Source organism: Cololabis saira, chromosome 12 (assembly GCF_033807715.1).
Source record: "Cololabis saira isolate AMF1-May2022 chromosome 12, fColSai1.1, whole genome shotgun sequence".
Taxonomy (NCBI): Eukaryota; Metazoa; Chordata; class Actinopteri; order Beloniformes; family Belonidae; genus Cololabis; species Cololabis saira.
The window spans coordinates 23,937,222-23,953,542 of record NC_084598.1 but is presented as its reverse complement, the minus strand read 5'-3'; the positions used below and the strand labels follow the sequence as shown (position 1 = coordinate 23,953,542).

At 41.7% G+C, this 16,321-nt stretch overlaps 1 protein-coding gene across 5 annotated transcripts in view; it reads right to left on the bottom strand.

The window, feature by feature from the left end:
- Window positions 1–16,321, bottom strand: part of LOC133457146 (neuron navigator 1-like) — a 94,217-nt gene that overhangs the window by 38,931 nt on the left and 38,965 nt on the right. For all 5 annotated transcript variants that reach the window (XM_061736064.1, XM_061736066.1, XM_061736063.1 and 2 more), the window contains one exon: window positions 15,425–15,790. In XM_061736064.1, coding sequence (XP_061592048.1) covers window positions 15,425–15,790 — 366 coding nt within the window. The remainder of the gene's footprint in view (window positions 1–15,424; window positions 15,791–16,321) is intronic.

Below are 16,321 nucleotides of genomic sequence, written 5' to 3'. Positions count from 1 at the left end.
TTTATATAGCACAATTCAACACAAGGTAATTCAAAGTGCTTTACATTGACATTAAAAGCGGCAAGACATAATTAGACAGTAAATAAATCTATAGGTTCACAAAAAGATAATCGGGGTCCAAACTAAGACACATTCTGCAGAAGCATATACAGTAAATTAATGTGAGCTCACACTGATCACAATAGCGAATGGTGCCACCATGCAGCGATTGGAGTTTTTATGAATGAGACATGCTGCTCATTTTTACGCACACGCTCCGCCGTAGCCTCTGCAACGCAATCTCCGTTTTCAATTCACACCTCCCTTGCGCATTACGATGAAAAAGCAGTGTCACCGGTGTGTGAACTATCTCACCATCCGGCATCATCCTTCCTCACTCACGTGCGAGCCTGGGTTCTCATCCATTTACCTTGACAGAAAGTGCATTGTCCTCCCTGCGCGCTGCGGAGCCGGGAGCTGCAGCATTTTCCCGTTCATCACGCGGCCGCTCATTTCTACAACCGTCCAGCTCTCACCGCCGCTTTGTTCTCGTTTGGCATATCCCGCCTGTGAAAATGAATTAAAAAAAAGGGCCGAGAGACGAGTCCAACCCGGTGCTTTCCTGCGATGAGAGCCGGTGGAGCCGCCTGTGAGAGTCAGCAGCGTTGACTGACTGACCCACTCACTCCCGCAGTGCCTGCACTCAGACACACACCCCTCTCTCAAGGCTGATTTATGGTCCTGCGTTAAAACGACGCAGACTCGCCGCGTCCTCTACGCCGTACCCTACGGCGTCGATTTAACGCAGAACCATAAATCAGCCTTTACACATACACGCAGTTCCGAAAGGGAGGGCGATCTGCAAGGGAGGCAGGCACGGATAGAAAAGGCAACACCCCAAATTCCTCTTCCACCGGCCCCGTTTTCACTGATCGCGAGCAGCTGCACCTTCTCCAAAAAAAGCGCTCATGGTTTTTGGCATTCAGCCGCGGCGGGATAAGCACGCAGTCATCAAATTCCATAAAAGCGACATGTCGAAGACGTTTTCACACACTCTTAAATCTCTAATCCGCGTAGTAGACACAGCCCACTGATTCTGCCCACTCAGCATTTTGGTAGTGAATGCTGCACTGAACATTGCTATTTATTCTAATTGGGCGGGAGGATAAGAAGTTTCTTTCTTTATTTGCTTCTATGACCAGTACTGGAGTTGAGGGGGGATGAGGGGGGATGGCATCCCCCCTGAAATAAAAACGGTCCAAATCATCCCCCCTGTAAAACTGACATCCCCCCTTTCCATCCCTTATGTCATTTCATCAATGAATGTGGTTTTACTGCTATTTCAACATTTAGAGTCATCACCAGAAAAAAAACACAAAATAACTTATTTGACAATTTTCACCTGTTTCAAGTAAATTTTCAAGTAAGAAAATCTGCCAGTGGGACAAGATTTATCTTCTCATTACAAGCAAAAACAATATTGTTCTCTTTTTTTATTGTTTGAAGTGTAATGAGATTTGTTTTACTAAAATGAGACATTTTAACTAGAAATAAGACAAATATTCTTGTTAAGATTTTGAGTTTTTGCAGTGATCCATTTTACTTATCCTGTGAAGGACAGAGTCATATTGATAAGTTCAGAAAACAGTTTTTTATTGTTGTGTTTTGATGTATTTGATGTAAGCCCAGTGGATATTTAAAGCTTACAGAAGGCTGCATTTAACTGCTGCTATGTCATTCCCGCAGTATTTCTGCAGGTGTTTTGGTCAGTGCTATTATTTGTAATATATTATATTATTTGTAATCAGCACAAATTATCTGTCCCCATATGATAAAATCCACCATCCCCCCTGATTGTTTTTTACAACTCGAGTACTGTCTATGACAAAAGGTAAAAATCGCCCACCGCACTGCATGACTCATCAGACGTCTACACAAAGGAATCAATAGTCTTGTCCGCTAAAGTAAGTGGAAACTGTTGGTAATTGCAGTTAATGTTCAAGCATCCAAAGTTAAACACTGGTCCTGGCTTTTTCCAGGAACGTCCTGTTATCAGCACAAATCACATCACTGCTAATTTTGCAGGATTTCTGTATGGTTGTTTTATTACATTTCACGCATTTTTTTAACTCGCTGTATCTTTATAAATAAAAAACAAGTGGTTCTTATACTTAGTAAACCATTTATGCTTCATAGATCAGAAAGAAATTGCTCAGATTTGGCCAGAGCATAAACTTAATCAGCAAAGTCTGGTTAAGCTTTTTGAGCTCTTTAGGTGATTAAAAATACACTCCAACATACTTAACTGAGAGTTACAGACATCCGTTTATTGAACCTCCAGACCTGATAATTTGTGTGGGCTTTTAAATACACGTAAAATCTTACACCAACACCAGTGGTCAGATAAGTCAAGTTCTATCCCTCCGAAATTAAAGGGGTCAGAGAGTAATGTTTTGATTCCTGGATTTCCATGAACCTTACACTTGTCTTCACACATTTCCACAGAGAACTTGTAATAAAAAGTGATGAATAGATTTAGAATCTATGGACTAAGAAGTGCTGTATGACTCTGAATGAGGGTGAAAGTGGATGAAGTAGTCCCCGCTGTAGAACAAGCCGTCCAGTAACTGTCCACTTCCTATGGCGATTGAATTATCACATTAAATGCAAAACAACGTGGGCTCTGTGATGGAGGAAATAAGAAACTACCCAGGTATTTAAAACCCTTAAACTCTGATTTATTGCACACAAATATCTTTCAACAGGGACCAACTGTCTAGAATACACGTTGGCTGAGAGTCAAACCATCAGGGGCACAAAGAGTCCTCAATCAGGGTGTAATGAAGCGGGGCGGGTAAATGACTCCAGTGTTTCTATTGTAACAGAGTGTGTACTTGCTGTTGGACCCTTTCAGAGGAATAGAGTATCATGTATCCATTCCCGCGAGCTCTGCCCCCTCACAACATCCAGTGGTGTTTAAACACTTTAAGTACTGAGTGGACCCCTGTGAATAGATCTGCCTGTCTGCTGGGTTGGTTCAATAAGTGAATTAAGGGTGATGGAGGGACACCGAGGAGGAGGGGGGGGGGGGCTGAGATAATTAACGCTGTCTTTTCAGTAAAGACAAAAAAGAAAAATGTCCTAGAAGGACAAGAGACAGAAAGAGAGACTGGGACACACACACACACGGAAAAAAAGCAACACACTCTTTAAAGACAGAGGGAACAAAGACAAGGCTCTGCTGATCATTCATGCCACGCAGGGCCAGGTGGGCACACGCTTGTGAGGATGTGTGTTTGGAGGTCTGATGAGCATGTTGGCATGCTGACCTGAAGGTGTATAGAGCTTCTGCTGCTGTCGTTGCCTAGTGTCACTAAGAAATACAAGGAAAAACAGATTTTATCTGCACACAGAAACACTCCCACATTCACACACACCCACACATTTGCAATCCTCCTTAAGTCCGTGCAAGCGCTTGCTTTTATTCGTGTCAAGTCTTATCCGGGTTTCTGGAAAGGCTAGTTGGACAGCGTTCTGTCTGTCTGGCGAGCTTTTAGTTCAACCTCTGACTCATGTCCAGACTTGCCCTCCATCTCCTGAGCTGTTTATTTGTCTCTGCTCATCAAAGGGTGTCTTTTTTTTTTCACTGCTGCACTTCTTTTCACTTAGCATCTCAGGCCACAAAGCTCGTATTAAGGGTCCATGTGTGTGAGTTGGTGCAGTATAATTAGGCGGTGATGTAACTGTGTAATGACAGTATACAGGCAGGGTGACCCATACAACCCTGAGAACCTGTCACTGCTTTACTGATGAAAGAGGCCGGAGACCTGGGAAAGCTCATCCCCCCTTATCAGACCAGGAACACACACAGACTCTCAGATGGACATGCAATACTTGCTGAAACACAAGCTGACTGTAAACAAATATAAACTAACCCTTCTTACACACATTTATTACACGGGACACCACACACCGAGATTTCCCTGTTGATTTACCAACTTTCCACAAACGAAGACGTTTAACCGTCTTTTCTTTCCTAAACATTCACATTACAACACTTTACCCTCTTCCTGTCCTCCACTCAGGCACACACCTACCTGCACATCTGCAACTGTCTGATAAGTTTCTTTTAGCAGTGTTTTCTTTGCTGAAACGAACCCCTTTCACATACGGCATGCTGTTTAACCCTCAAAATATGAACCCTTATGTCCACAGATCTGAGGTCGTTGATAAGAGAATGCAAGTAAGAGCAAAATAGGCTTGGGTTTCAAAAGGTTTTGAAAGTACCTCTGCACAATCTCAAGCATACTTTTATTTCCTCAAAGAGCTTATTTCCACAAGCAAATGCATGTATGATGGTGTTCGCAGCTCTATTGAGCGGTGTCCATGACTGCAAAAAGAGAGCTGATAAGTGTACTTCACATGAAATGTATCACATCAGTCATTTCATGGTTCTTTTTTTAATCCCTTACGAAAAAAAATGCCTCAACTGTATTGACTTAAGTACAATAAATGAAACACTGAGTGGGTGGAAACAACTGAAAATAGAACTGGTCTGATTCAATAGTCTCTTAATTTGTCTTTTTTGCAACAAAAAAAACAAGTACAGAGTTTCTGCAAAACTGTCTTGCAACTTCCTAGTTTTAACTCAGCTGATTGTCTGAGTTGCGTATATAGCATTAGCATTATGTTGGCAATATGCCGTTATTTTACATCCAGTGGGGTTTTAACACTTGGAATACTCATCACGTAAGACTGTGGTTTCCACACGTCGCATGAATGTTGACAAGTGTAACAGAGGCCATCTTATTAAGCATTTAAGGAGCCAGGTGAAAGGGCAAGAGGACTTTATTAAGTCAAAAGGGAAGACATAGCAGCTGCAACAGCAAGCTCTGGAGTTTGCCTTTCATGAACGAATGAAATTCATCACAGAAAGCCGGAGAGCCTCTGCAATAACAGACAAAACTGTAGAGTGCATTGTCCTGGCTGACCAGCCCCTGTCAGTCATTGAAAATGACAGCTTTTGACACTTAGTTAAACATGATATAGTTGAATGAAGACCTGCCGTCCCAAAGAGAGATCCTCTAGCTACAATCATCCAACAGCCATTCAAGGGAAATAGCAACAAAAAAATAAGACTTTTGCTAATATAAGACTATCATATTAGTACTCAGTATATATTCCCAAAATTCAGGTATAAAAAAGAAATAGTAGTATTGTAGAATCTCATGTATAAGCTGTTTAACTAAGGACTGTGACAGCTATCTCATTCTTTCACAAAAAATAACACACACCCTCACACACATACACTAAACTTGTGAAACAGAAAATACAGGGGAAGTGTAGGAAATATTTTTCTGAAATGAGCTGTTTTCATTATTGACAGTCATATTTCACTGCATGAAGATTTCCTGTTCCTCAAGCCACTAATGTGAAGGGAGAAGCTGCAGCCGGCCCAAAAAAAACTGTGGAAAAATTAAGCCGTCTTTTCCTGTTTGTACTCAAGCGCTGCAAAAATAACAACACTGCACCTAACGACAGCGGAAAACAGCACCGTTACTCCCTTTAATGGAGTGAGTTTGTCCTTTTCCTCCTATAGAAGCGAATCATATCTCAAATAAAGACCAGCGACTACCGTCTCTCAGGGAATGCGCATGTAGCAGTTCAGACTTGTTTAAAATGTTCACGTGTACATGTTACTGGGTTCAACCTTGTCAGATGACTCATTTGTTACATGGAAAGAAAAAAAGCACAAAGGTGCTCATTGAGAAATTAAACTGACACCTTTGGTTGCACCCACATTAATGTACAGAGGTAAAAATCTGAAAGGAGCTAAACATAATAGATGATGTCAAACTAATAACTCAACAATGCATGCCTGCTGTTCGAAGGCACACTGGGATCATGTCACTTATGATCTGACTGTGATAGCTTGTTTTTCCAGTATGGTTTGACAGGATGTCTTCGGAATGACTGCCCGCCCTTTAGCATGCTAACAGAAAACACATGCAGGGTGAAGTTAGGTACAAACCTGTGTCTTAATCTACAAATGTTCGAATGTTCATTGTTCGGCACAGCGCTTTGCTAACAACAGGCCACGTTTTTTAAGAGCCCGAATGCTGAAATCCTTGCAGAAACATACTTGACATACTCAAGATTGAGGTACTTTCATCCTTTCAAAAAACTTTGCCATTGTTCTTCTTTTGTTTTTTTTCTGTGTCTACAATACTTCATTGTAAGCACTCTCCCAGGAGTCTGAAGAGGCACTCTTCTGGTTAACTGAGGGACCTCCATCCACTTTTCGCTGACCCTCGCATCTAATCAGGCTTTTGCTCAGAAAGACTGCTTCTCTAAAGAGTTGGTCGGCCTGGAACAATGCGCAGGGAGGCCGGGCAGAGACTTCAAAGATGCCTTCTCTTTCAAGAGGCGTAAAGCAGAAATCAAAATACAGCTCAGGAGGTTTCTGCAGCTGGTTCAGGCTCCTAATGAGAATGTGTTCGCCACAAAAAGAATTAAGGACATACTTGAAATGATGAGATTAGAGATGGTGTAATAGGGAGAACAGGAAAGGAGGATGATGGCAGGCGAGGGGGTCAGAAAGAAAAGTGTGTGACTAATGTCGAAACAGCTCCAGAGAATAACACGGTTGGGGTCAATGGGGGGGAAAGCAGGACTGATTCTTATGCGCATTACAAACCCCTTCACACCCTACTGTTAGACTTCCAAAGGCTTGGCTTTAGTGGAAATGGTGTGTGTATAGTGTGGGTACATGTAGTGTAGAATTGAAGGGATTTCAACCCAAAGCTTCCGAAAAGCTTTTCCTTAACCACAGAGTTTAATTTACCCCCAAAGGTCTTTAAAGACTGTATATATGTGGAAGATTGCGAAAGAGTGAAATCAAGGTTAGAAAGAGTGTGTGCATGCATGTAAAATGGGAGTTGGCTTCAACTGTGGGAAGGAATCCGTCTGTGAATGAACCTCATAATTTCCTGAAGACCCTTTCTTTAAAAACAAAGAAAGGCATCATTTACCACTAAAAACAATGTTTTGCATCAAAATGATAAATGAGAACATAACAACACAAGTAATTCGTCAGATTTCCAGTCCCATCCTAATTCAGTCAGAATGAGCTGAATGTTTTCTTAACTACTTGCTGCGTTAAAAATTCCCACAAGTTAAAAAATTCTGCTGATTCCTGGACATCCCGGCAGCCAAGAATCAGCGTCCCAATTAATGTGACCAACAGCAGGAGCCTGTGGAGACATGAGCGCTAACGCCTACATGATATTAAAACCTAATAGCAATTTAAACACAGTTAGATAAGACAAGATAAATTGCTGACTCGTAGCAATCCTAAACACCAAATACTAAGAAAGCACTGAGGCTGTCCTGACCTGAACTAAGATATCAGCAGCTGAATTTGTTTGTACATCCAGTCTGGACCAACTTTCAACTTCATTTTTTTCAAAAGATCTTAAGACGGTTCAGAACGTGGAAAATAAGTGATGGAGAGATCAGCTGAAAACAGCACTGTTTTCTGTGTCACGTTTATCTCGAGGACTCAAATACAGGAAACGCTGAATAAGACTCAGAAAGTGGAATAATTTTTCCCACTGGGACTTTTCCTGCAGACATCACATGAAGAGCGGGAACTATTTCTTAATTTATCTTTCACTGTGTGAGCATATAAAAAAAATTAATTCACTGCTTCATTTTGAAATGGGATTGAGAGAAATTTCTTACACAAGAAATGTCATATTTCTTGCATGTTTAAACAGACTTGCATGTTAAAAGTTTATTGCACATTCCACTTTTCTTTGTTCAGTGACACGTTCAACCTGAAACCTTCCCGTGAAGTCTTAAAAACAAAGGTTTGTTGATTGAATGATGTCAGGTCTACATGGCTCATATCTGTGATTATTAGTTTAGTGTCGTGTTCACCACCAGCTGTTGTTTTCAGGTCACTCACCCCCCTTTTCTTTCTTTTGTAGTTCAGCTGTGATTTTATCATAAGAAAAGAAAATAGAGTGATTTCAAAACACCTCCAGGAAAAGTAGGATTCATCTCTTTCCTTCAAGGAAATGGGGTGAGATTGCTCATTGGCCAAAAGCCGTGGCATTCTGACCTCAGAAAGTTAAGAGGCTGAAGTCAATCACACACATTCGCCACACTCGTTTCCTTTCCTTCTCTTATATTATTTACATGGTAATGCATCTCTCTGAACTATGTGGGGGTCCTGCACATGAACACGGTTACACACACAGACCATACCATTATGACCCCCCCCACACCCCTTCCAAATAAATGGCCTTTGTCCTTGCAGAAATCCTTGAGTTTTGTTGTGCTTTTTCGAACACTGCCTTAAGAGGAAGCCAGAGATTAGGAGGGATTATGCCATAGCGTCTCCGTAGGGATTTACCAAGCCTCAGCACGCGGGAGAGGGGGGTGCCAAAGCAACAGTAGCTGTAACGATGGCATTTTGCTTGTGTCATGGTCCTCAAGAGAGGGAACGGAGTCATTATTGGAAATATCAGATCCAGGCAGCAGGATTTCGAGCATTTTCTGCACTTGTAGCCAAAAACCTCTCCAAATTCTTCCTGCCTTCCAGAGGAGAGAGTGTGAGAAAATTTGTCTGAGGGATGCAAGTGTACTTCCCAAAGTCCAATCTGGAACATGTGTTTGTTGCCTAAGAGTATGTTGCACAATAATGAGATGGCATGTAGTCAAAGTAAATAAATCCGTGGAGACCAGCAGGAGTACAAGTCAAACTTTCTTGCAATGACTCACAGCAGCCTGGACAGCAGTATCAGTGTAAAGTGTGGGACTGCGTGAATTTGGGTGTGAACAGAAAGAAGGATTAAAACACAGAGACAGAGAGGGATAAAATAAAAAGAAACACAAGCAAACCTTGTTTTTAGCAGTGAAAGTCCCTGATGATGAATCAACAACTTTTCTTTCACAGTTCGTGCTTTGCTTATTCGGCCTTAAAGCCAACAAAGGGGTGTAATTAAGTTAATTTTGAACTTTAATCAAACCATGTGGCACAAACCCTGGAGAAATAAACAGAGGAGAACAAAAAAAAGGTCACATGAGAAAATTGTTCTCAACAAAGTCAGGGGTGTCAAGAGATTTGCAGGACAACAAATCCCTCTCAGTCCCCATGTGTTACTCGTTCTAATGTGTTTGTGTATGTTACATGTATGCTTATTATGTGTAGAGAACAGGAGGGGGTGTGTTTGTGCCACTTTAGCAGACAAACAGATGATTGTTGTTACTGATTGTCAGCGGCGCCCTCATGTTACTACTGAAGTCAGTTACATCAGTTACATCATTACTGAGAAAAATAGCCAGGCAGATGATCAACGCCAGTAAAAGAACTCCATGTACTGTCATAATCAAGTACAATAGAGGGTTACTTTCATGTTTTGTCAGCTCAGAATTAAACTGAATGACTCCAGATCCTCCCCGAGTGGCAAACAGTCCTCCATATGACGATAATGACGAAGAGCTGAATTTGCTTAATATAATGGTTTTTGTGTGTCTGCGCGTGTGTTCTCCACGGGTGTTCTCTCTAGTTTTTGGCCCACACGTGCTGCAACAAAGAAAGACTGCACTCTTCCATTCAGTCAAGTTCCCTCTGCAATGACAGGAAAAGTAATTGATTACACGCCACGGCGAGCAGACAGAGCCAGAGGAGCGCTGCGCAGAGATGGAGATGAACAGGGCGGAGCAGATATACGACACGTACATCATCGCTCTCCTGAACCTTCTTCAATCTGTCTCTCATCAAATTTTCATGCGGACCACACTGTCTATGAGACAGACATAAACGTTTAAAAAAAAAAAAAAAACATGAATCATCCAGGCGGCCACTGGCCACTCGTGGACACCCCCAAAAAATGTGTAACCCCTTGAACTATGTATGCATCTGGATCAGTCCACTATTCACACAAGAAGGCAAAGAGAAACACTGGTTGTTGTTGAGGGGGAAACTTTGCAGAACAGCCTACTATGTACTTTAAACTAATTACTCTAAGGTACTATTTATGGTCCAAACACTCACGAAGTGCTAACATCAGTGAAGAAACGTGCCTTTGTGAGTGTTAAAGAAAATCATTAACATCTTCAACCGCATTGGCCTAAAACATTCACGGTGTACCTAGATATCATTCTGTGTAATACAACACTATATATATTCAAAAATATGTTTTGCAGGGAAGAACGCTCTCTTAGTGGTTAGCACTGTTGCCTCCCAGCAAGAAGGTTCCTGGTTCCTTTCTGTGTGGAGTTTGCATGTTCTCCTTTTGCTTGCTTTGGCTTTCTCTGAGTTCCTCCCAGAGTCTGAAAATGTGTATTTTAGGTTCATGGATGATTCTTAAATTGACCACAAGAGTCCACGGATGCCCTTAGTAGCGTGAGCATGTGGTTGTTTGCTTAAACGTGGCCCTGCGATGGACTGGGGATCTGTCCAGGGTGCACTCCTGCCTCTCTCTTGTAGTGTTCTGGGAGAGGCTTCTTCAGATCCCTGTGACTCCGCGTTGGATTAAGTGGGTAGAGTCATGGATAGATAGTTTTTTCCAAAAGCGAATTACTTTTATATACCAATAAAAAAAAAAAGATTTTGTAATTAGAAGAGTCTGCAGCGTGGTGTCACTTCAGTAACATCAGTTGGAAAATTACAACGATGCAAGAAGCAAATTTCTTCATCAAAATGTGCAAGTTTTGGTGAATAGTACGTACATTTTTGGTGGCGAATCCATTCAGGTGTCACACAGCAATTACTTATATCAAATAAATCCAACATAACTTGCATTAATAATACTTTCATTCTAAATGTACGTGTGCTTTTTACACAGTTGCAGCTTCGTGCGTTTTCAAGGCGCAGACATGAAATAATGTAAGAAAAGTCAGAAAACAAGCCCAAACAACAGTTTTTTGGGCTTCCATGAGTCCAGTAACACAACATGAAAGAAGGTCAAGAATAAAATATGAGCCAAAAGGTAGAAATACAGTATGTGCATATGGAGATGAGCTGGTTCCCTTTTAATTATGCAAATCTGAAGTTTACTATTATGAACTGTTAAAGGAAACCTGCAACCCTAAAGCAGGAAAGGCCTCTAAAAAGTTATTGTTCCAGTCTCATTATTTCACATTATTCACATGCAGTTTGCAGTCTTCTATTTAAAAATATTTAGTTAATACTATATCATAAAGTTGAGTTAATTTTAAAGCCTTTTATATTAAATAATAGGTTATAATTAAATCAATGAACGTATTCAACGAGATCAGTTATACAAATTTTAAACACCAAAACCTTTACATTGATTTAAAGATGTTCATTACCTAACACTCCACCCTCAACTTCTTCGACTTGTCAGATATATTAATATGACTTTGATTACACGTGGAAAAAGTAAATTACACAATGCATGTAATCCCCTATTTTACATACATGTGTAAAACCTTGACCGTCCATACTTCAAAAAGTGCACAGTTTGATCAGAGACCACATCTTTCAGAGTGGGAACGGAGGCCGTCCAGCTGTTTTCAGAAAGGCACCTTCGGTCCAAGTCAAAATGCAAGGATCTGGAAAGACTTACAGGTGTCTGGAGGCAATCACATCTGGAGGAGATCTGAGTGAGCAAGTCCCCGACCTAGAAGTGTAATTCATTTATCGGAACAAGTATCTGATTCACTTATTTTCTGTCTGGTCTGTTGACTGGGTGTGTGAACTGTGTTGTTTTTGGCCAGCAGATGGGGTCAGAGTACAGGTGGAGGAAAGGGAAAAAAAACAAACTCAAGCACACAACCATGCAAACACATAACTGCAAATGCACAAAAGCATGACCTTAGTTAACTACTTATAAACCCCTGTCCACTTAATGTAAGGTTTAGACGCAACAGCAAAGCTTCTTGAGTTCCTCCAGAGTATTTGACCATCAGAGAAGGACCACATCCAAGGCTTCTGTGAGACCAAACATTTAGTCATAAGACTGAAGTAATCGTTGATGACATCTGAACCTATTCCAGGCATCATTTGCTTTCAAAACACATTACTTCTCTGTTAAAACATACTCACTTCCACGTATGGAGCAGGACTGACACATAAACCAGCTCAGTTCTGTTTTTCTAAAAAGCACATGGCACCAAATCAAAACACTTACGCCAGCAGACCCAGAAATGCTTCAGGGAGCCGTGAGTGTGTCTGTGTTTGCCCTGCTCCACAACAACTGTTTTCATAATTCAGGCGCTTAGTGCAGTGAACCAGCTTGTCTTGCAGTGTAACCATGGCGACTCTGCATTTTCTAATGGGAGGTCGTTTTAGTACGGGTGCTCCTCCATGCAGAAGCTAAAGCGTCTGCGCCCAGCGGGGCAGACAATGAGCCACACACTTGTGCAGCGGTTTACATGTATGCATGTGTATGGACAGGCCAATGTCAGCGCTCAGACGGCAACAATGGTAATCAATACTACCTATCTAAACCATATAGGCTGCAGTCAATTCATAAACATACAAATACACACACAATGAATCTCAAATAATTTCAATATAGTTGAATTTCAATATTTTCAGTGCACTCTCCATCACCTCTACGTGTATAAAATACTTTTAGAGATGAAACTTTATTCTGTGTGAACCGCTGTTGAAATGATCCAATTAGTGAAAAGTAATCCGAGTCAAAACTTTTCTTTTTTCCACCTTCTTTTACTTCTTTCATCCCTTCCATCTGGTCTCACTGTGTACAAGTCCAGGCAAAGGGACTAAACATGTGAGTGAATACTTAATCTACGTATTGGGTTGGCTAATGCTTATGTACTTTTAAGGTTCATGTGTGATATTTTTATGGGTACCTTTACGTTAGTAGGGAGTCTGAACATATTTTCCACACAGCATAACTCCCCAACGTAAATGGGACCACACCTTAATATTGTTAAAGTACACAAACATACCCACTCTGAGGGGAATAACCTCCCAACTTTCACCCCTCACTCCCCGTTTCCTGGTAAGAATGATGTATACTTGCATGTGTGCGTGTGAGTGAGTGTGAGGGAAGGACTCGAGTACCAGAAGGATGTGAGACTCATCGTACGAGTGCAGGCCCCCCAGCTAAAAAAGCCCCGGAAACAGACGACTGACATAAGAGACCATGACTCAGGGTGTGTGTGAGTATATAGGGTCTCATCATCTTTGCATGAGAGTGTGACTCATGCCTTAAATCAAGTGAGTCACAGTAATCAAGGAGTCAAATCCTCCAAATCTACATCTTAATGGGCCGACTAATATTTAGTAACAGTTTCCTCCTCCACCGCAGTTCCCTTTAACAAAAACAAAGAGATGAGCAATGCAAAACCCAGACGAAGAATGTATATGTATCTTATGCATAATGCATAAGGGGGAAATCCTTTGTTTTATAAATGCTCAGAGGAGATGCAGTAGTGGAAAGTGACCCTTGCATGACACTGGTGGTGTGTACATGCATAATGGATCAGGATGTATGATAAGTTTTAAAATGAGGACGAGAAATTCAGGGGGTTGCTTCACGTTGTCAGGGTGGCCGGAGCAGGGGAGGACGAGGGAACGGCAGCACTGCTCTGCCCTCTAGTGGTAAACACACATCAGTTTTCTGGCACAAGCTGGAGGTGAAAACAACTTAAAGAATAACAAATGTAAAACTGCCACAGAGTTCATTAGTCTGGAATGAGAATGAATGGAAAATTGATTTGTGGAAAATGTTCTGTTTGTTGAAAGAAAATGTTTCTAAAACACATTATCAGTGTCTGAGAGTGAAAGCCGTTGCCTCTATGAACACATTAGCTGTTTGTTAAAATAATAAAAGTTAGGTCTTGCATCAAAACTTGTAATGCAATCGTTAACAGGCCCCATTTCTTATTTTCTTAAGCAGCAGTTGATAAGAAGAAGTCACCTCTGAATTGTGAGTCTGTTTTTATCTCATTTATTATCTCCATTTTTTTTTGTCTTTTTTTCTTAACGGTCAACAAATTCTTGTTTGCTTTCTCTCCCAGCATGACATAAACCTGCATAACCACTTATTTGTGGCTGTGACCTGAAACATTGTAACACTAAAGAGATTTGAAGTCTGCAGTTGGTTTTCTTGTGACTGGGATGCATTTTTGTGGTTACCATGGAGATGCCAAGCTGTGGTCAGCACAGAGCTTTTTTAGTTCTGTTGGATTAGCTCTGCAGCTCACATAGCCACTGCTAGAATCCTAGTTTATGATGAGTTAATGTGTTTTCGGGCACAGGGTTGATCAGTAAGGAAATGATGATTCAGCTTCTGCTGAGTTGACGTTGTTTTGTCATGTCAATAAAAAACAAAAAATAAAAGTCAAAGGAACACAGGTTTGGCCACACTCCAGCAGACTGTCCAAACTTTAATTTCCTCTGTTATTCACAGATGGAATCTTGATATTTTTCCCAACTGGTCACAAGATGTCACAAAGAAACAATAAACAACAATTTGAGCATAAGCAGCAGCTACCATCATGCTCATCTTTTTTATCTTATGACATGTGTCTGTGATTCAACTGTTGCAGAGCAAACAGCTTATGTCCACTCAGGCACAATCCACTCACATCGTGCCGCTGCCATCAATAACAACCAGGCAGACATAAAAGCACCAGTCAACAAAACTGGGGTTACTTTTCTCCAGGGTTTCTATGGCAGTTTCTGCGGCCACAGAAACATGGAAACAGAAACAAGTTTCGAAAACATCAACTTCCTAAGTTACAGTCACTACACAACACAGCCAACATGCTGATGAGCTTTTCTAAAGAACAAATAGCCCGTGTTTTGCTCTCTGATGTGATCTGAGTTTAAAAACCCTTTGATTCAAGGAATCCATGGTTTTAAAATAAAAAATGTTCGGACCATGTGCCAGTTTGGACTGATCACTGACTGGTTATGCAGATCAAGTTACTGTTTTTTTTGTTGTTGTTTTTCCTCAAAGACATCTGCATTCTGATGCTGCCAAGGGGTCCGGGTGAGCCAGCATTGCAAGGGGTCCTCCACATGGAAGGCTGCTGGCAAAACCGGTGGGTTTGCAGCTGAATGATGGGAGGGTCTCTGCGGGGGGGCCCGGTAATGGTGACATCACTCCCCAGCTCTGCCAGTGGGCAGCTTTCTGCTGCAGCAGGGCCAGCTGTATGAGGGGGGGCTGCAACTGGCAATGTCAGGAGCTTATCATGAGGGAGAATGGTGATGCATTACAGGCTGACTATTTAAGGCTTTGGTATGCTGACGAACCAGTAACTAAAGCCCTGCTGAGCCCATTAATGACACATGTGTGTTGTCTTCCTTTGGTGATGATCATTTGATTGATGGTGCAGTTACTGCTAACTGCATAACAATTTGGTCCCCTAGGGTAATAAAAAAAAAACACATCCTTGATGTTGAACTCATTGAAACATCTAAAGAACAACTCACCCATTCTCCAGATCATCAATGTCATCAATATCATCATCATCATCATCATCGTCATCCTCATCCTCCTCATCCTCATCATCCTTTGCAATCTTCACACCGAGGTCACTGTCTCTGAGGTAATCTCCCTTCAGGAGCGATGGATCGGCATCAGCCAGGTCTTTGATGAGGTGAATGCGTGAGTTGTGGCTGATCCGGAGGGGAACATCTGAAGGTGCATTACCTCCTGTGGACGGAGCGTCACCAGCCTGCAGACGGGGGCTCGCTTGACCCTGCCGCCAGGAGAGTGGAGAGGACCGATTTGACAGACTGGTAATTGAGAATGCAGCAGCTTCATCGCTGTCGTAGCACATGGTCCCCTCCACACAGCTAAGGAGGGAGAAAAAGACAGTTATTAGGCGGTGAAGAAAATCACTATTCATAGCAATGTGACCCTCTAAGAAGCTATAAAGGTTAGGCAACATTGAAGCTTTTGGAAGTGAAAGTCTGCCTTTCATTTCTTATTTGTTTTTCTCAGAAAAGCTGAGAGTCTGCTCCACCGTGTACCCTCCTCTCTCTGAAACCTCACCATAAAAAGCCTTATGCCGATTTTAAAAGGGCTCAGGGATTATTTGGGATTTGCATGTGTGTGCGCTTCTGAAGCATACCTTTGTACACTTCCACTCATGCAAGCAATCTCTGCATTTTCATGTTATTTTTCCTCTCAGTGATCATTCCTTTATGATACTCCATACCAAGCTTGAAACTGCATAAAACATTTTTATGAGAGCGGACATTCATAAACATCACCATCACTAATAACGCATGCAGTCCCCGTGCCAAAGCAATTTGGCAAATCGCTACTCAGCAAAAGCCTGGACGAGAACGAGGAGAATTTGCATTTTTGTAAGGTACAAGTTC